General features: G+C 43.4%; 1 protein-coding gene across 2 annotated transcripts in view; it reads right to left on the bottom strand.

The window, feature by feature from the left end:
• TNKS (tankyrase) overlaps positions 1–22,128 on the bottom strand; it is a 287,444-nt gene that overhangs the window by 15,277 nt on the left and 250,039 nt on the right. For both annotated transcript variants that reach the window (XM_084626607.1, XM_084626606.1), the window contains exons 20-24: positions 21,491–21,573; positions 10,688–10,808; positions 8,528–8,625; positions 5,893–5,967; positions 4,596–4,701 (exon numbers count right to left, since the gene is read on the bottom strand). In XM_084626607.1, coding sequence (XP_084482733.1) covers positions 4,596–4,701; positions 5,893–5,967; positions 8,528–8,625; positions 10,688–10,808; positions 21,491–21,573 — 483 coding nt within the window. The remainder of the gene's footprint in view (positions 1–4,595; positions 4,702–5,892; positions 5,968–8,527; positions 8,626–10,687; positions 10,809–21,490; positions 21,574–22,128) is intronic.

The following is a 22,128-nucleotide window of genomic DNA, read 5'->3' on the forward strand; positions in this document are numbered from 1 at the left end:
TACTGACCTCCATCCCCATTCTTTTTGGGGACCAGAAAGTACTTGAAGTAGCACCTCTTTCCTCTGAGCTGAACTGGAACTCGTTCCATGGCCCCTAAGCATAGCAGCGAGGCCATTTCCTGTCTCAGCAATTGCCCATGAGATGGGTTTTTGAAAAGGGATAGGGGAAGGGAGGGACAGGGGGATGGAGGTGAAATGATTAGTATAACCAGATGTAATGGCCTCCAACATCCATCTGTTGGATGTTATGGTCTCCCAGCAGGCTGACACTGGGAGAGGAAACATTTAAAGGGGAGAAGGAGGATAGGATGGTGCAACAGTGAGTCCTTGTCAAGTGGGCAAGAGTTAGACTCTTGACAAAGCCAACAAAACTGGTGCTTGGACTACGTGGATGGCTGGGATGAAGAAACTGTGGCAACCACTGGCTTCCTTTTTGAATATTTAGGCCTCCTGGCCCGGGTGGCCTATGGAAGGTGGAAAAATGGGCTGAGCAAGATCTCTGTGCTGACTGTGACTTGCTAAACTTTCTTTTATATGTTGGTGTATAGATCCGAAAGGATCTGTGCTTGGCCTTCGGTCATTCAAGGTGTGAATGGAGTCATGTGTAGACTTGAAAAACAATTAACGGCTGTCACAATGGAGATCTTCAGCATTATTCTGCATCTCCCTAGGAAAGCCTGACAGCTGCAGCCAAGATGCTCACTGCATTATGATCACAGTGGAGATGGACCTGGCTGCAGTACCAGCTGCATCCAAGGAGCCTGAAAGGATATTTTTACCAAAAGCTGATCTTCCTGTATAATAGCTTTAAACTGCTCCTCATGCTCCTCTGGTAGATGTTCAATAAAGGTTTTAAATGTATTGTAGTTCCAATAGTCGTATTTTGACATAAGGGCCTGACGAGTCACTACTCAAAACTGCAACATGGCTAAGGAGTAAGTCTTATAACCAAAGAGGTTAAGTCTCTTCTTGTTCTTGTTGCAAGGGGTAGATTTTGTATTGTGCTGCCCACTGCATTCATTATCCGCCTACACTACCAGGGAGTTTGATGCAGAGTGGGAGAATAAAAACTCAAAATCCCTAGCTGCGACACAGTATTTCTTATCTGCATGCTTGCAAGTAGATGGTGCAGTCGCAGATGATCTTAGCAGATTCCAGTAAAGCTTCATTGACAGGGATGTCTACTTGTGTAGAAGCTGAGGTGTGCAAAATGTCCAGGAACTTATGATGGGAATCCTGGACCACCTCTAATGGAATATGAAGTATATCAGTGACATCCGCATATCAGTCATCTGCTATCGAAGGTGGAGGAGGCATGACTGCTTCATCAGGCGATGACGATATATTAGTAAGAGATGTCATCTTCTTGTCAGCCCTTGCCTCCTGGTCCTCAAAGGTCCTCTCTTCTGCTAGAAAAGGTGGGAGTGGGGGCTAAGGAAAATACCTCTTTATGCTCTCTGTGGGAGTGAGTAGATGTTGTCAAATTACTGACAGTACAGAGTCCAAGGCCACTGGGGAGGTCCAAGGGGGAAAGCATCCACGCTGGTCAAGCCAAGAGAATGGAGCTGGAGGTCTTCTGTCCTCTTGTGTTAGTGCGTATTGGAGAAAAACCCTGACAGAAAAACCCTGTATTGAAATCTGAGTCAGATGAGTCTTCCTCAATATATTCCATGGTAGGTAACAACTGATCATCATGGATGGTAGAGTTCAGTGAGTCAGGTGGCCTGGGAGGAAAATGAGGAGTCAGTGACCGAGTGGGTGTCGGTACAGGTAAACGCTCGGTACCAGACAATAGCAGGCATTCTGGCTCACTGAAACAATGTCGTCTCTTGAATACTTAAACTCCTGTAATATTGATGGTATATGGGTAGCAGCTAGGTGAGATCCTGTAGAGACTGGTTTTGGTACTAATATCTTGGACACTGGAAGCTTGGTTTGAGAGTGACCATGATCAGACTATGTTGTTATTGCAGAGGTTCAAGATGCTGTCAGTACCACAGTGTGATGGGATGGTGTTGTGCGATGGGGTGTATAAACCCCTCATAGGACAGAAGGGGATTAAGGAGCAATTCTGGGTGAAGGAGGCGCCAAACTGCTGCCTGGATACAGGGGAGCAACAGTACCCGATGACCGGGACTAGGGCTGAAAGCCTGGAGGTGGCAATCCCCAGAGATGGACAGCAGCTGGCTGGGACGCAGATTGCAGCAGGAAGTGACCCAGAGAAACTGACTTGAGGCTGACAGAAGACGCCACCAGGTAAGCAGCCAAACCAGCCTCCCAGGGCTCTGCATTGCAACCCAGTGGAGTGGAGGGCCCAGGTTCTCCAACGCTGCCCAAGGCCCGTACCCACTAGATGGAGATGGTATGAAAGAACTGGACTTAACATAAACCTGCACTTGCCATAACCAGCAGCCTTCTTGTGCATTTAGCCATCATGAAGTGAAGGTGAGGATACCACGTAGAGAGGAAGAATTTGGACTTGCTTAGGCAGACAAAAACAGCTGCACAAGCTGCAGTGTTACTAACAAGGATAGATAAAGTAAAATGGCATTAAATGAGAATGGAAGGGAGCTGACCTTGGTCCAGGTGCCTGTGTCTGTAAAACTTCTAGCTGAAGTTGCTTTGCTGATAAGTAGAATAATGAATTATTATTTGCTGTTGCTAGGGAAATTGCTAGCATATTAGGGGTCATTATGAGTTATGTGCTTTGTTTGAAGAAACCTATAAAGAGTTTAGTTAGAGAGAATACTCTGGAGAAGTCTGGATTTTCTATGGGCAAGGAGACACTGAAATCCATCTCCCCAGTGGCTAGAAGGAAAGCCAGCCACTGGAACCCTGCTGCTGCCACTCGACACTATCTCAGCCTTTGTGTAACTATATCTATCTGGGGTGCTCTAGACTATTGCTATTTTTGATGTGTGCTTTGTACTCAATAAAAACAAGGATTTTTGGATGGAAGCACTTGTGTGTGAACCAATCGTTTATCAGACAGAAGTGCTGCGTCCCCCACTGATTTATTTCCTGACGCTGCCTGGAAAACAGAGACTAGTTACCATAGTTTTGGGTTCATATAAACCCAGTGCCACCTCTGACCTGTATCCCCTAGGCAGAGATGCTAACCTGAACTGCACCCATTAGGCAGTGCTGCTGACCCTAACTGCACTCACTGGGGGTGACTGCCGCCTTGGGGTGCTAACCACTAGGCAGGGGACTCTTCCTCCCAATGCATGTTGGTATCAGAAATTCAACTTCAGTGTCTGGTGGTGTAGTCCTCTTTGAGATCTCTAGTGGTCTGGGTACGAAGTAGATGACCTGAGTACCCAATCTCTCTTTGTAGTCGGTCTCTTAGAGGACACCTTAGAGGCCTTCCCGGTACCTGAACCACATGGAGAATCTAAAGAATTCCCCTTGTGACATGAGATATGCAGAGTCTTTTTGTGATTTGGTAGCCAAGATTTTCTAAGACACCCAGTACTCCGATTCTTCTCATCAGCAACCAGAAGCTTAGGTAACACAGCTCTCTGTACTGCGGACTTCTGACACAGAAGCTGTCTGCTGAGACTTTTGGTGACTGATGCCCAGAGGTAAACAGCATAGTTCAGCCTGTATACGTTGAGGAATTCAGTGACAAGGATCTCAAAGTAGATGGGGCACTTGAAGCCCTGTGTATGTGGAGGTTTTCGGTACCCAGGTCAGAAGTTGGTCTTTGGGCTTGTTCCATCATAGAATCTCAGGGTTGGAAGGGACCTCAGGAGATCATCTAGTCCAACCCCCTGCTCAAAGCAGGACCAATCCCCAATTTTTGCCCCGGATCCCTAAATACCCCCCTCAAGGATTGAACTCACAACCCTGGGTTTAGCAGGCCAATGCTCAAACCACTGAGCTATCCCTCCCCCTGTCACTAAATTATCACTAATCTAAACCTTGTTTCCCTATGGTTTTGAGATCTGCTCTTGAATGAGATGCAGAACTTGCACTTGCTGGGGATATGAGTGTCTACCAAATTGACAGAGACACTGAGGATGCCTGTCACTGGTAGGGATAGGTTCATGAAAGGAAAGAAAGCTCTTAAAACTAGGGGATCCAGTCAGACACCCAGAGCAAAGTCCAAAAAATCCCGCTTAACAGGGAGAAAAAAGAAGAAAAAAAGAGGGAACCGTGATTCCAAAAACAAACACCACAAACATTAAACACGAACTAGGCTGACGAGGACAGGCACACTCTACACTTCATCTCAGGCTGAAGGAGCCTGAAAAAGAACGGAGGGTGGGTCCCGCATGCGGTTCTATATATCCTCGGAACAGGGCATGAGAATGTGTAGGGCCCATGGAAGGGCCAAACGGGCACTGCTTCTAAAAATCTTTGCTCAAAGGTGCAGGGGCACATGCACACCTGAAGTGAAGCACCCACAGGGACACTTCTTGAAGAAGTGTAACTTTTCTCATCAAAACACACTTGCATACGTTCTGATGGTGGAGAGGAAAGCGAGCAGAAATACAAAAACAATGTACAATGATTAACACTAACATTTCCTCCCCACTCCCCCCTTTTTTTTAAGAAGTCGTGAAGCCTAGAAATAGAGACTAGTTCCTCACCATGAAACAACATACGCTCATTGTGATGGTTGTGATTTTCCTCGGACACCTCCTTCTGTCTGTGACAGAATCTCTCCCTCAACTTCTTGTTCACAACCTTCTGAATCTACAGTGTAAACAAAAAATATGATTCAATTCTAATGAAATGTAATTCTACACAGTATAGGGAAACTGTAGCAAGAGGCATGGACTGTATAACAAATATCTGGGGTGGTTTTGCTTTTAAAACAAAATTGGTAAAAAACATTACAGACAGAGCTGGCAGACCACCTTTAGTCAAGGTAGCCCAACACTTCCTGTTATAAGATCCTGTTTTCAGTTGCTTATTACTTTGCCAAACTTTTACCATTTGGACTGAAATTTTAGGTTCCTGCCTCAGGCAGAATTTTGTTGGAAAATTTAGGCAAAAACTGTTCAGCCATTTCTGAGAAAAAGTTAGGGGAAAATGTGTTGTTTTGTGTACATGAAACATTCATAATACTATTTCACTGTGAAGCTCCAGTCTGGTGCTTTCAAGCTTTGAAGCAGGGACTTGAAATTTGGTGGTGGTGATGCAGCTAGGCCTGGTGTCAGGGATGTGCCTTTTGCCATCCCTGGGAAAATCCATCCAAACTGGCCTAGTTATGAGCCTCTGAGAAATCTCAGTTTGCACATGCTCAGTAGAGACTTGTCAGAGTCTGGCAGCTAAATACTCTGAAGATTCTATCCATATTGAGCATGCTCCATCCCTTCACAGCTCCTAATGGTGACAGGACTGCACTTGGCTATCCCCAGAGTGAGTGAACATGTTCCATCCCAGGAGCTGTAGGGAGCTCCTGTGGGACTGGCCACAGGAACTGAAAGCAGGGCAGCTGTCTCGTCTGTGCTCCCAATACTATCCCTGTTGACATCAAGGCAATATGAAGCAGGTCGAAGTTTGCTTTGTAAAAAAAAAATTGGGGACATTACATTAAAAAACCCTACACAACGTTAAGGCTGCAAAGTCAAGCAATCAGAAGCCAGAATTAAGATTGCCTGTTCCACTTTAATAATTTGTCCCCTTTGTGTGTATGCATTATGGTACAGTCTGTAATTACATGGTCACCTCCTGCCTCCTTCACTGCACAGCATGGATGTACAGTCTTAATTTTGGTATTTCTTACCTTCTGAGTGCTTGACTGTGCAACTTTGACGTTCTTGTAATGTGGATTTTTGTATGCAATTATATAATGACAGGGCAGCATATCAAAATGATTCCACCTGTTAGCATAATTACCATTTATTTTACTTCTGATTTTCTGAAGTCTTTGAGACTTACCCTGATGACATTATATCTGTTGAAGATCCCTCCAGCATTGCCACCGTCTCTGTGCTCCCGGATTGTACTTTGCATCTGCATAAGAATATCAAATGGAATTCTGAAACATTGACACCTGCTAATAATATTAATGAGCTGGAAAGGGAGTTCATTTAAGCAAGGCCAAAAAATGGGGAACGGTGAATATACTTATAACAGATTACATTCGTGGAGAATGAGCAAAGAAACCCAAAAGTTAAGAGACCTCAAATTTGAATACAGCTATGTTCTTTTATTTGTTAGAGTACAGAAAGTCCCAGTGGAGCACATTGCTCCAGGATATTGGCTGAGAACAAATCCAATGACCCAACTTGTCAATAAAACTCCAAGTAAGAAAATAAGCACATTGGAATTTGCTGTCCAATGAATTTCATTGAATTTCAAAAGTTCCAATTATAATGTTACAAAAAGCAAGAAAGATTTTCTGGAAAGACTATGTTGACATAATAAAGAATGTATAACTAAGGTACATAATCTTCCATTTCTTGGTTACTGGGGGGATCAATACATTGTGATGTTTGTACATTACTATTACCAGCTATCAAGAACTATAATTTCATCTACAGGTAAGTGACTTTTGGTAGACAATTACAGTTAAAGTAACAGAATTTAATAACAGCCCAAATAAATATTGTATTTGACTCTGTTGGCAGTTGACTCTGTCTGTTACGCAAGCTATATGCAATCCTGTATGAACTCTGGATTTCCAAACTCTTGTCTGAGCAAGAAAGTAGCTTAAACATTTTCAACTTACTTTAAAAACAAAACAAAAAAACACTAGCACAGCACAGAAACAGTTACAATCTAGGGCAATGTTAAGTCAGAAAATCAACATAAACTGTACCAAGTGAGAGGCAAAACAGTCTAATACATGTGAACTTTGCAGTCGATATTCTGACTTTTGCTAGGGCAGCAAGCTGTTAGGGTTGCTAAGCAGACCCTTGGCATCAGTATTTCACTGGTGACAAGGTGATCGGACACAATGAGGTTGTCATACCATGCCTCCTTATTAAATTAAGCAAACAATTTGTTAAAATAGCACCCTAAGTCCCTGATCCTGCATGTCCTAATGTGCTTTCCTACTAACAGGAATGGACAGATCACACACGAAGGTCTAGGGCTCAAGGTCAAAGGTTTTACAATGTAATCTGTTTATTTTTCCATTTAAATAGCTAATACCATAAAGTAGTACACACAAAACCTCCCTCCTCATTTTGATCTGTCATATGAGCCTTTTGAACACTTCTCCAAGAAAATACACTTTGTAAGGGGAGTTAATGACCCAGACCCAAGAGCACATTCAATGGGTGTTTCCAAAAGACTTCAAGAAGCATAAGGAGCTGCCTCTTGAAGCAGTGGATACAAACCACAGCAAAAGGGATGAAGGAGAGTGTAATCCCTTTGGTTCTATTTTAACCTATGTTCCCAAACACTCTAGCTAAAAAAGGGAAAAACTGATGACTTTCATGAAGGTAGGTGCATATACGTGGCCCCGTGGTGCATACACATCGGGACACCAACTACAGGTAAGGGTCACAGCATACAGCATCCATCCTACCCTATCTAAGTTCTTATCCTGGCACTCATCGCCTTAGTATCCAAGTGTCTCTGTGGAGAAGGCAGCACCTGAGCAGGAGATTGTGGCAAGGCAGGGAGAAGCACTGGGTTAGCCTGGCTGGCAGACAGTGGACAGAGCAAGGAAGATCTGAACATGCGCAGTCACCCAGCAACATGAAAGCAGTCGCAGCTCTATGTGCACCATCATCCCCAACAGCAGAAGGGTGTGTCCGGCCCCACCCATCACCTGGTCTCTCTGGGGGCAAGAGGCAATGCCATGTTAAGGGGATCATGGGGCTGTTGTGTGACCTGTCCTACTCTCAATGATGACCCAGGACCCTGGGGAGAAATGGTTGTTCCAGCCTCCACCCACAATTACTCTCAGCTCATTTTTTGGGAGCTGCAGGATTGACTGCTGTCTTTGGGGGTGAGGTGATGCTGATGCCTGGTCTGTCCCCATGGAGCTGTGGGGGCTTGGGTCCTTTCCCCCCACACTACAGAGGACCTTGATGTTGTTTCGCTTGCCAAAAGAGACTGCATAAAAACGGCCCTTTCCTACTGCTCCCTGAGTGCCCTGGGGTCAGATCTTTTTTATTCCTGTTAACTGCTTTGGTGCTGCAGGGCTGGAGTCTCTCTTTGAGCAGCACCAACAGCATGGCTTGTTTATTTTAAGTCAGTGACACACTTGTGGAGCTCTACTAAAGGCAGCGAGGGTTGCAAAGGTATCACCGAGGCCATAATCTGAAAAAAAGTGACGAGCGCAGGTGTACCTGGGTGTGGAATTGGGCCAGCAGAGCACTGGGGATATATAAGAGGAAAAGAACCTAGTTTGACCTTCAGTTCCGAGGTGGAGTTTGAAGATCTGGCCATCGGGGATCACATCTGGATCTGTAATCACTGGGTGGCAGTAAGGTGGAACCCACCAATGCTATTTTGAGAGGATCACTTTGCAGTGTAGAACCACACTGACCTCCAGGACAGACATTAAGCAGCAAACACAAGCCAATTTTTAAAACAAAAATATTTGTATTTATAATACCTCCTCTTCTACTGATTGATACTCCTTATCATCGGGAGCAAGGTCTAGGAGAATAGTCCCTTGGCTCACACAGTGAAAAGTCAAATAAGGACTGGTGCCTGCAAAAGGGAAGAATTTAAGAAGTAAAAATCAACTGTAGGAAACAATACCAGCTGTATTTTTACCCAGCTTTACTATTATTGTTTGTTGAATAACCCCAGAGCAGGAGCAAATGCAATAAAGGACGTAAACAAAGGAAATACAACCTAAATTAGATCAAATGCTTGAAAAGCAGCAGGCATTAAAAGAGAGTATTAAAATAGAATAAAATATTAAAAGAATAAAATTTATGTGGGAAAAGAACTTATCCAGCAATTTCTGCTTTCAAGTGAAGCAACTGAAGCCTGTGTGATAGAGACAATTCCAACAGTTTGCAATTACAGTGTGATCCATTCAGGAATTAGTTATTAGTAACCAACAGTTGTGTGTGTTAATCTTGGAACAAACCCCTGCACTAGACCGTGACTGACCTTTACGTAGGTACACAAAGAGCTGCTCCCACTGTATGCACTTCATGCTGGAGCCTGCTAGAATGATGGCCTTGTGCTCAGAGCAGCATAGAATCATAGAATATCGGGGTTGGAAGGGACCTCAGGAGGTCATCTAGTCCAACCCCCTGCTCAAAGCAGGACCAATACCAACTGAATCATCCCAGCCAGGGATTTGTCAAGCCTGACCTTAAAAACCTCTAAGGAAGGAGATTCCACCACCTCCCTAGGTAACCCATTCCAGTGCTTCACCACCCTCCTAGTGAAAAAGCTTTTCCTAGCATCCAACCTAAACCTCCCCCATTGAAACTTGAGACCATTACTCGTTGTTCGGGCATCTGCTACCAATGAGAACAGTCTAGATCCATCCACTTTGGAACCCCCTTTCAGGTAGTTGAAAGCAGCTATCAAATTCCCCCTCATTCTTCTCTTCTGCACATTAAACAATCCCAGTTCCCTCAGCCTCTCCTCATAAGTCGTGTGTTCTAGTCCCCTAATCATTTTTGTTGCCCTCCGCTGGACTCTTTCCAATTTTTCCACATCCTTCTTGTAGGGTGGGGCCCAAAACTGGACACAGTACACCAGATGAGGCCTCACCAATGTCGAATGGAGGGGAACAATCACATCCCTCCATCTGCTCGCAATGCCCCTACTTATAGAGCCCAAAATGACGTTAGCCTTCTTGGCAACAAGGGCACACTGTTGACTGATATCCAGCTTCTTGTCCACTGTAACCCCTAGGTCCTTTTCTGCAGAACTGCTGACTAGCCAGTACGGTGCATGGGATTCTTCCATCCTAAGTGCAGGACTCTGCACTTGTCCTTGTTGAACCTCATCAGATTTGTTTTGGCCCAATCCTTTAATTTGTCTAGGTCCCTCTGTATCCTATCCCTACCCTCCAGCGTATCTACCACTCCTCCAAGTTTAGTGTCCTCTGCAAACTTGCTGAGGGTGCAGTCCACGCCATCCTCCAGATCATTAAAGAAGATATGGAACAAAACCGGCCCCAGGACTCCGCTTGATACCGGCTGCCAACTAGACATGGAGTCATTGATCACTACCCTTTGAGCCCGACGATCTAGCCAGCTTTCTATCCACCTTATAGTCCATTCATCCAGCCCAGTACTTCTTTAACTTGCTGGCAAGAATACTGTGGGAGACCGTGTCAAAAGCTTTGCTAAAGTGAAGGAACAACACGTCTACTGCTTTCCCCTTATCCACAGAGCCAGTTATCTCATCACAGAAGGCAATTAGATTAGTCAGGCATGACTTGCCCTTGCTGAATCCGTGTTCCTCCCCTCCATGTACCTCTTGGGGTGTGCATTCCCCAGATGAGGTGGAGAGGAGACAAGACAATGGTTCCACCCCATCTTTGCACCACCAGACTGAAAGATTCCTTTGACTCCAGCCATTTTATCTCTACTGCCTAGCCGGAATTTAGTTCAATGCTGCAAGCAGGAACACATCTTACCACACCTAGACTCTTTAAAGTCACGGTCTAAGACTGGGCGTGGTTTAAGAGCATTCCTTTTACAAGGCAACTGCTGAAAGTCTGCTGAAAATTATTTCAGACAGGTCCAGGTGTACATAACTCGAAGTTAACAGGTAGGGCCAACTGTTTTGACATATTTACCTTGCTGCCCTCCTAGAAGTCTCTCTACACCTTTTATTAGTTTGTGGCGATGTCCATATGCGTTAATGCCAATTTCTTTTAACTCTTCATGCCCCATGTCTGCCAATACATCAAGAGTTATCTGAAAAGAGAAAGGATGACAAAAATTAGTAGCCAAGTCTTCATTACCTCCTAAGGAAAAAATGAAAAAGTCCCATTGTTACAGAAATTATACTGTACCTACACTGCATTCATGCTAGGAGTAGAATCCCTCAGTTTATGTATTTTATTTTTATTATGATGACCCTGCAATCTAATAGACTGCCACCTTCCTGTCTGAGGCTGGCCCAGGTAAATACCACAGGGTCTCTCCCCAGGATGAGACAGCAGAGAGCTGCTCTATGCTGGCTGCTGCAGAATGTGTGTAAATAACACAGAACATACCTCTCTCTTCCAAAAACTAACACAGAAATCTAATTTAACATAACAGTTAAAAAGTAAGCTATTTAATTTTCCATACATCTCCCTTCATGGTAAGACTCCACACCAAACTGGGAATAATTTCTAACCATTTAATGAACGCAGTGAAACAATAGTCAAATATTACTAGGAAAATGATTTAGTCTGGATCTGATATTGCTAAAGGAATGATAAAAGGCTAATTTAAAACTGATAGGAGATTTCAAGTGTGCCTATGGGATTTAGGTGCATATGCCCCACTGCAAATCAGTGGGACTTGCATTCCTCTGTTCCTTAGGTGCATCATAACTCTTCCCCTTCAGTGACAGGCCATACTGATATTGGATTTTTAAAAATAATTTCCTGTGCTGAAGTATCATTGATGGAGCTCCACATCAAGGACGATTGTACACAGGTGGCTAGTCATTGTATTATCTAGAATGGCTCTGAGGAGGGTTAGATGGCACTCCAGCTAACACACCAATATATTAACACACCAATATATATCGGATCGCTACCCCTTCCTGCTTCTCCACGTGGGCACCAATGATACTGCCAAGAATGACCTTGAGCGGATCACTGCGGACTATGTGGCTCTAGGAAGAAGAATTAAGGAGTTGGAGGCGCAAGTGGTGTTCTCGTCCATCCTCCCCGTGGAAGGAAAAGGCCTAGGTAGGGAGCGTCGAATCGTGGAAGTCAACGAATGGCTACGCAGGTGGTGTCGGAGAGAAGGCTTTGGTTTCTTTGACCATGGGATGGTGTTCCCTGAAGGAGGAGTGCTGGGCAGAGACGGGCTCCATCTTACGAAGAGAGGGAAGAGCATCTTTGCCAGCAGGCTGGCTAACCTAGTGAGGAGGGCTTTAAACTAGGTTCACCGGGGGAAGGAGACCAAAGCCCTGAGGTAAGTGGGAAAGCAGGATACCGGGAGGAAGCACAGGCAGGAATGTCTGTGAGGGGAGGGCTCCTGCCTCATACTGGCAATGAGGGGCGATCAACAGGTTATCTCAAGTGCTTATATACAAATGCACAAAGCCTTGGAAACAAGCAGGGAGAACTGGAGGTCCTGGTGATGTCAAGGAACTATGACGTGATCGGAATAACAGAGACTTGGTGGGATAACTCATATGACTGGAGTACTGTCATGGATGGTTATAAACTGTTCAGGAAGGACAGGCAGGGCAGAAAAGGTGGGGGAGTAGCACTGTATGTAAGGGAGCAGTATGACTGCTCAGAGCTCCGGTACGAAACTGCAGAAAAACCTGAGTGTCTCTGGATTAAGTTTAGAAGTGTGTGCAACAAGAGTGATGTAGTGGTGGGAGTCTGCTATAGACCACCGGACCAGGGGGATGAGGTGGATGAGGCTTTCTTCCGGCAGCTCACGGAAGCTACTAGATCGCATGCCCTGATTCTCATGGGTGACTTTAATTTTCCTGATATCTGCTGGGAGAGCAATACAGCGGTGCATAGACAATCCAGGAAGTTTTTGGAAAGCGTAGGGGACAATTTCCTGGCGCAAGTGCTAGAGGAGCCAACTAGGGGGGGTGCTTTTCTTGACCTGCTGCTCACAAACCGGGTAGAATTAGTGGGGGAAGCAAAAGTGGATGGGAATCTGGGAAGCAGTGACCATGAGTTGGTTGAGTTCAGGATCCTGACGCAGGGAACAAAGGTAAGCAGCAGGATACGGACCCTGGACTTCAGGAAAGCAGACTTCGACTCCCTCAGGGAACGGATGGCCAGGATCCCCTGGGGGACTAACTTGAAGGGGAAAGGAGTCCAGGAGAGCTGGCTGTATTTCAAGGAATCCCTGTTGAGGTTACAGGGACAAACCATCCCGATGAGTCGAAAGAATAGTAAATATGGCAGGCGACCAGCTTGGCTTAATGGTGAAATCCTAGCGGATCTTAAACATAAAAAAGAAGCTTACAAGAAGTGGAAGGTTGGACATATGACCAGGGAAGAGTATAAAAATATTGCTCGGGCATGTAGGAATGTTATCAGGAGGGCCAAATCGCACCTGGAGCTGCAGCTAGCCAGAGATGTCAAGAGTAACAAGAAGGGTTTCTTCAGGTATGTTGGCAACAAGAAGAAAGCCAAGGAATGTGTGGGCCCCTTACTGAATGAGGGAGGCAACCTAGTGACAGAGGATGTGGAAAAAGCTAATGTACTCAATGCTTTTTTTGCCTCTGTTTTCACTAACAAGGTCAGCTCCCAGACTGCTGCGCTGGGCATCACAAAATGCGGAAGAGATGGCCAGCCCTCTGTGGAGATAGAGGCGGTTAGGGACTATTTAGAAAAGCTGGACGTGCACAAGTCCATGGGGCCGGACGAGTTGCATCCGAGAGTGCTGAAGGAATTGGCGGCTGTGATTGCAGAGCCACTGGCCATTATCTTTGAAAACTCGTGGCGTACCGGGGAAGTCCCGGATGACTGGAAAAAGGCTAATGTAGTGCCAATCTTTAAAAAAGGGAAGAAGGAAGATCCTGGGAACTACAGGCCAGTCAGCCTCATTTCAGTCCCTGGAAAAATCATGGAGCAGGTCCTCAAAGAATCAATCCTGAAGCACTTGCATGAGAGGAAAGTGATCAGGAACAGCCAGCATGGATTCACCAAGGGAAGGTCATGCCTGACTAATCTAATCGCCTTTTATGATGAGATTACTGGTTCTGTGGATGAAGGGAAAGCAGTGGATGTATTGTTTCTTGACTTTAGCAAAGCTTTTGACACGGTCTCCCATAGTATTCTTGTCAGCAAGTTAAGGAAGTATGGGCTGGATGAATGCACTATAAGGTGGGTAGAAAGCTGGCTAAATTGTCGGGCTCAACGGGTAGTGATCAATGGCTCCATGTCTAGTTGGCAGCCGGTATCAAGTGGAGTGCCCCAAGGGTCGGTCCTGGGGCCGGTTTTATTCAATATCTTCATAAATGATCTGGAGGATGGTGTGGATTGCACTCTCAGCAAATTTGCGGATGATACTAAACTGGGAGGAGTGGTAGATACGCTGGAGGGGAGGGATAGGATACAGAAGGACCTAGACCTATTGGAAGATTGGGCCAAAAGGAATCTGATGAGGTTCAATAAGGATAAGTGCAGGGTCCTGCACTTAGGACGGAAGAACCCAATGCACAGCTACAGACTAGGGACCGAATGGCTAGGCAGCAGTTCTGCGGAAAAGGACCTAGGGGTGACAGTGGACGAGAAGCTGGATATGAGTCAGCAGTGTGCCCTTGTTGCCAAGAAGGCCAATGGCATTTTGGGATGTATAAGTAGGGGCATAGCGAGCAGATCGAGGGACGTGATCGTTCCCCTCTATTCGACATTGGTGAGGCCTCATCTGGAGTACTGTGTCCAGTTTTGGGCCCCACACTTCAAGAAGGATGTGGATAAGTTGGAGAGAGTCCAGCGAAGGGCAACAAAAATGATTAGGGGACTGGAACACATGAGTTATGAGGAGAGGCTGAGGGAGCTGGGATTGTTTAGCCTGCAGAAGAGAAGAATGAGGGGGGATTTGATAGCTGCTTTCAACTACCTGAAAGGGGGTTCCAAAGAGGATGGCTCTAGACTGTTCTCAATGGTAGCAGATGACAGAACGAGGAGTAATGGTCTCAAGTTGCAGTGGGGGAGGTTTAGATTGGATATTAGGAAAAACTTTTTCACTAAGAGGGTGGTGAAACACTGGAATGCGTTACCTAGGGAGGTGGTAGAATCTCCTTCCTTAGAGGTTTTTAAGGTCAGGCTTGACAAAGCCCTGGCTGGGATGATTTAACTGGGAATTGGTCCTGCTTTGAGCAGGGGGTTGGACTAGATGACCTTCTGGGGTCCCTTCCAACCCTGATATTCTATGATTCTATGATTATTTACACTAACACACCCACCATTGCTAGCACTGGTGGAGCTGCATGAGTGACAACAGAAATAGTAAAAAAAATCCCAGACAACAGCTTTCCTGAAAAGATTATTAAGGGGTCAGGATTACTAACGTGGTGCTGTACATCAGCACTATACACATATCAACAGTTTAAAGCACACTGTAGCCAGATTTTACATTTTTGCACAAATACTGATAAATGTATTTCCACCACATACAGCATGGAAATAAAAGTTCTATTTTAGCCTGATAATTTCCCATTCTTTTGCTGTTATGTCCTTATTAAAATGTCTAACACATCCTACATCGATGCCATTACAGATTTTCTAAAACATTCGCTTTGTGTTTATATGGTGCGTGTGTGTCTCCAAACACGATTTGGCTATGTAAAATCATGCTTCAGTAACCCACGGTTCTTAGGAATAATGACTGTCATGATGACAGATCAGGACTATTCACTGGCTGTAATATATTAAGATTCCTCAAAGCATTTGACAAGGCTGCATTTCAAGGTAATAGAGATTACCTGCTAAAGCAGGAAGTAATAAAATAGGATGTTAAATAAAATGTGAAACAGAAAATTGATTTAAGAGCAGGACATAAAGGGCAGTCTAGACACAAACTTTTCATATTGTACAGAAATTCTATGCACAGGTTACTTTTTGGACCTCAGAGATACAGAAAAATTTCATTTAGGAGAGGCATTCAAATACATCTGCTCCCAAATTTACACATTACAATAGAACTGGAGGCTTAATCAACGGGAAACCATACAACTAGATTCAAAAGGAGCTGGAGAGTTAAGATGACTGGATCTGTAAGTAGCAAACAAAGTCCACTGTAGACAAAGATAATATGCTTAATTCAGGAGAGAGGGACTCAACCAAGGGATATGTGATAAACATGTGATAAACCCAACATATCGATCAGGCAAAAGATATGAAGATTACTATGAAAGAATCATTGAAAACATCCATCAAGTGCAGAGCAGCACTACAAAAGACTGCAAAAGATACTACCGTACAGCCAGAGGACTAGGATTAACATCAGGGGAGATCCAAAATGAAAAGGTGTCCCTCCCTGGTACCTGTATCACAGGAGGGCTGTTTCCTTGCAGAGATTGTAGTGTATGGGAAACAAAGACAGTTCCAGACATCAAGCATCCAAATAATATGGAATGACTATGAAGATGTACTCATTGGCTTTGAAAGGACAACAGTATGAGATGAATTAACAAGTTTTCAAAATGATGAAAGAGACAAGTAAAGCCGATTTGCATTTTTAAAACTCTCACGAGTGGGGGAAAATTGTACAGAACCTAGAAGTAGGGCTGTCAAACAGTTAAAAAAAATTCATCCTGATTAATTGTACTGTTAAACAATAATAGAATACCATTTATTTAAATATTTTTGGCTGTTTTCTACATTTTCAAATATATTGATCTCAATTACAACACAGAATACAAAGTGTACAGTGCTCACCTTATATTTATTTTTGCTTACAAACATTTGCACTGTAAAAAACAAAAGAAATAGTATTTTTCAATTCCCTCATTACAATTACTGTAGTGCAATCACTTTACCACGAAAGTTGGACTTAAAATGTAGAACTATATACAAAAAAAAAATAACTGCGTTCAAAAATAAAACAATGCAAAACTTTAGGACTGAGTGGACTTGTAGGTTCTAAAGATTCATGCTCCAACCTCCATTCCAGAGGACATGTTGATGACGGGTTCTGCTTGATAATGATCCAAAGCAGTGCAGACTGATGCATGTTCATTTCCATCATCTGAGTCAGATGCTACCAAGAGAAGGCTGATTTTCTTTATAGGTGGTTTGGGTTCTGAAGTTGCTCTTCCAAGACTTCTGAAAGTCTGCTCCACACCTCGTTCCTCTCAGATTTTGGAAGGCACTTCAGATTCTTAAACCTTGAGTCGAGTGCTGTAGCTATCTTTAGAAATCTCACATTGATACCTTCTTTGTGTTTTGTCAAATCTGCAGTGAGTGTTCTTAAAATGAACAACATATGCTGGCTCATCATCCGAGACTGCTATAACATGAAATATATGGCAGAATATAGGTAAAACAGAGCAGGAGACAAACATTTCTCCCACAAGGAGTTCAGTCACAAATTTAATTAACATTTTTTTTTTTAATGATCATCATCAGCATGGAAGCACGTTCTCTAGAATGGTGGGGGCAGTATGAAGGGGCACATGAATGTTTAGCATGTCTGGCCCATAAATATCTTGCAATGCCGGTACAAAAGTGCCATGTGAACGCTTCTGCTCACTTTCAGGTGACGTAAATAAAAAGCGGAAAGCATTATCTCCCGTAAATGTAAACAAACTTGTTTGTCTTAATGATTGGCTGAACAAGAAGTAGGACTAAGTGGACTTCTAGGCTTTAAAGTTTTAATTTTGTTTTTGAGTGCAGTTATGTAATGAAAAAAAATCTACATTTGTAAGTTGCACTTTCATGATAAAGAGCCTGCTTTACAGTTCTTGTATGAGGTGAATTGAAAAATACTGTTTTATTTGTTTATCCTTTTTACGGTGCAAATATTTGTAATAAAAATAATACTATAAAGTGAGCACTGTACACTTTGCATTATGCATTGTAATTGAAATCAATATTTGAAAATGTAGAAAAACATCAAAAAATATTTAATAAATTTCATTTGTTATTCTATTGTTTAATAGTGTGATTAAAACAGCAATTAATCGCAATTAATTTTTTTTGAGTTACTTCAAGTGAGGTAACTGCAATTAATCGACAGCCTTACTTCGAAGATAAGCATCTAAAGTAGAACTCTTCAGTGGAAGAGGAAGGTTTTTTAAACAGGAAAAATGAGTTTAAGCAATACTTAAAGATTTGTTTCTAGAGGGTCATGACTAAATGAAACAATCCAAAATTAGATTAAGATAACTAAGGAGACCAGAACTATTTGGATAGAAAGGTTTTTCCTGGTTCTAAAAAGCCAATATTCAATTTTTCTGATAAATATAAACTTCTATTAAATATATGGAAAGCACACTTCTCCTAGTTAAGGAGAAAAAGGTAGCCAAGAAATATTACAATTCATGCTGAAGTGGAGAAGACGTATACATAATGTCAATGAAAACTAAAGAAAAACAGTCATATCTACAGGAATTGGGAAGCAAAGGACAACTCTTAACACTTCATACAATAGTCTGGAGAATTTTCATAACCAACACATTATGTTTAAAGTGTTTGTGCCCTGACTTATGGCTACAGTTTAATATGTCTTATTTCTCCCCCGCCGCACATTATATCTTAGTTCACCCTAGTAAATTATGTGTTTGTCCAAGAAGCTGTTCAGAAAAAGAATTCACAATAGCATTCAAATGCTATTCTCTTCCAAAAACTGACCACAAACATGGTAACCTCTTACAATACATTTTGCATATCCAGAGTAACTGGTAACATACTTTTCCCCCACTATTTACTCTTTAGCCCTACACACCGAAAACAGCTAAGATTATAACCTTGTTTGCAGTAGGAAACTATTTCTTGAATTCTCTAGCGTAGACAAGGCCTGGGTAAAGTAGTTTCTCTTCTGCCTTGCCCATTAAGGGCATTGTTTACTAAGTTCTAATCACTTTCACTTTAATAACTCTGTTCAATGCAATAGGCTTGCACAGGCATCATAGAATTGTAGGACTGGAAGGGACCTCCACAGGTCATCTAGTCCTGTCCCCTGCACTCATGGCAAGACTAAATATTATCTAGACCAGTGGTTCTTCACCAGAGGTGTGTGTACCCCTGGGAGTACACAGATCTTCCAGGGGGTCCATCAGCTCATCAATATATTTGCTGCTCTATATTTACTGCTCTATATACTTCATCCGAGAGTGCTGAAGGAGTTGGCGGCTGTGATTGCAGAGCCATTGGCCATTATCTTTGAAAACTCGTGGCGAACCGGGGAAGTCCCGGATGACTGGAAAAAGGCTAATGTAGTGCCAATCTTTAAAAAAGGGAAGAAGGAAGATCCTGGGAACTACAGGCCAGTCAGCCTCATTTCAGTCCCTGGAAAAATCATGGAGCAGGTCCTCAAAGAATCAATCCTGAAGCACTTGCATGAGAGGAAAGTGATCAGGAACAGCCAGCATGGATTCACCAAGGGAAGGTCATGCCTGACTAATCTAATTGCCTTTTATGATGAGATTACTGGTTCTGTGGATGAAGGGAAAGCAGTGGATGTATTGTTTCTTGACTTTAGCAAAGCTTTTGACACGGTCTCCCACAGTATTCTTGTCAGCAAGTTAAGGAAGTATGGGCTGGATGAATGCACTACAAGGTGGGTAGAAAGCTGGCTAGATTGTCGGGCTCAACGGGTAGTGATCAATGGCTCCATATCTAGTTGGCAGCCAGTATCAAGTGGAGTACCCCAAGGGTCGGTCCTGGGGCCGGTTTTGTTCAATATCTTCATAAATGATCTGGAGGATGGTGTGGATTGCACTCTCAGCAAATTTGCGGATGATACTAAACTGGGAGGAGTGGTAGATACGCTGGAGGGGAGGGATAGGATACAGAAAGACCTAGACAAATTGGAGGATTGGGCCAAAAGAAATCTGATGAGGTTCAATAAGGATAAGTGCAGGGTCCTGCACTTAGGACGGAAGAACCCAATGCACAGCTACAGACTAGGGACCGAATGGCTAGGCAGCAGTTCTGCGGAAAAGGACCTAGGGGTGACAGTGGACGAGAAGCTGGATATGAGTCAGCAGTGTGCCCTTGTTGCCAAGAAGGCCAATGGCATTTTGGGATGTATAAGTAGGGGCATAGCGAGCAGATCGAGGGACGTGATCGTTCCCCTCTATTCGACATTGGTGAGGCCTCATCTGGAGTACTGTGTCCAGTTTTGGGCCCCACACTTCAAGAAGGATGTGGATAAATTGGAGAGAGTCCAGCGAAGGGCAACAAAAATGATTAGGGGACTAGAACACATGAGTTATGAGGAAAGGCTGAGGGAGCTGGGATTGTTTAGCCTGCAGAAGAGAAGAATGAGGGGGGATTTGATAGCTGCTTTCAACTACCTGAAAGGGGGTTCCAAAGAGGATGGCTCTAGGCTGTTCTCAATGGTAGCAGATGACAGAACGAGGAGTACTGGTCTCAAGTTGCAGTGGGGGAGGTTTAGATTGGATATTAGGAAAAACTTTTTCACTAAGAGGGTGGTGAAACACTGGAATGCGTTACCTAGGGAGGTGGTAGAATCTCCTTCCTTAGAGGTTTTTAAGGTCAGGCTTGACAAAGCCCTGGCTGGGATGATTTAACTGGGAATTGGTCCTGCTTTGAGCAGGGGGTTGGACTAGATGACCTTCTGGGGTCCCTTCCAACCCTGGTATTCTATGATTCTATGATTCATCAGTGTTTCTCAATCTGGGAGTGGCGATTTATTTTGTAATTATATGGTAACAATGAGAAAGTAAGTAATTTTTCAGTAAGAGTGTTCTGTGACACTTTTGTAGTTTTTAAGTGAGGTGAAACTTGGGGTAAGCAAGACAAATCCGCCTCCTGAAAGGGGTACAGTAGTCCGGAACGGTTGAGAACCACTGATCCAGACCTGATCTTAAAAATCTAACCTGATCTTAAAAATCTTATCTAACCTGATCTTAAAAATCTCCAATGATGGAGATTTCACAACCTCCCTAGGCAATTTATTCCACTGCTTAATCACCCTGACAGGAAGTTTTTCCTAATGTCCAACCTAAATGGTCCTTGCTACAATTTAAGCCCATTGACTCACAGAATCATAGACTATCAGGGTTGGAAGGGACCTCAGGAGGTCATCTACTCCAACCCCCTGCTCAAAGCAGGACCAATCCCCAATTAAATCATCCCAGCCAGGGCTTTGTCAAGCCTGACCTTAAAAACTTCTAAGGAAGGAGATTCTACCACCTCCCTAGGTAACGCATTCCAGTGTTTCACCACCCTCCTAGTGAAAAAGTTTTTCCTAATATCCAACCTAAACCTCCCCCACTGCAACTTGGTTCTTGTCCTATCCTCAGAGGTTAAGAACCACCATTTTTCTCCCTCTTCCTTGTAAAAAACCTTTAACGGGTTTATGAATGGGAAAGGACACATGTAGCTTAGGGTCTAATTTGTCCTGCAAAACCTTTATTGGTAATAATGCTCAAGACCAAAGGATCAATCGTGACTCAGATCCCGGGATGAATTTGCAGAGCTGGCAGTTGGGAAAAAAAAAATTATTTTACTTGTAAACTGAGCAAACTTGATCCCAGCCTCAAATAACTGTGATGCCATTTATTCAGTCTTTTTCTGAGGAAAACCTCACTTTAAGGTACTAGATGACTCATTTGTAGTTTCCTTTGTTATTTTTGTTTTTCACAGATGTTAAACAGTCATTTAAAAAAAGTTAGGAAATAACAGATGAAATCAAAATTTGCTTGAGTATTTATTGCATTCCCTATAAATGAACATACAAGTGCACCATACATGAGGCTCACTTATTACCTGTTCTGTTTCAAAGATATCCCGCAGGTGTTCAAGCCCAAGGCTTTTCAGGAACTGGCTGATATTCATGTCAAGACCAGCGACTATAATGAAAGAAACAGATCAATGTAGAAGATATCCATCATCTAGCATAATGTCAGCTTGCCCTCAGTTTCAAAACACAGCTCTCTATAGTCCTCAGCCAAATAACCTACCTCAGACTGTACAAAAGCTCAGTAAAAACTGAATGTTAAATACACATTCAAAACAACCGCTTAAAACAGAAACATCTGATTTCAGTAAAACAGGACAGCAAGTTACACAGGAATACAGATGACGATGGGTGCATTTTTGCTATACCATCTTTCAGATGCTGATGGACAGCATGTATTTCAAATATTAATCAAAGGATTAAAACTTTAACAACCCCCTCATCTCAGCCATCATGTTTCCCCAAATCACAATTATACCCATCAGAAATTTTGTCCAGCAGCAACAGCGGAAATCTGTTCATTTAGTCAGTGACCCTTGCGCCTTTGGATTCTGAGCTAATCATGAACGAAAAGATAACTAAGAGGAACAGTCACTCAAAGAGCAGAGGAAGAAAACAGGAGAAATAGAGAAATTCACATTTTCTTTGAGATGGGAGTATTTTTATA

This window comes from Lepidochelys olivacea (assembly GCF_965140295.1).
Source record: "Lepidochelys olivacea isolate rLepOli2 genome assembly, chromosome: 4".
NCBI lineage: Eukaryota > Metazoa > Chordata > Testudines > Cheloniidae > Lepidochelys > Lepidochelys olivacea.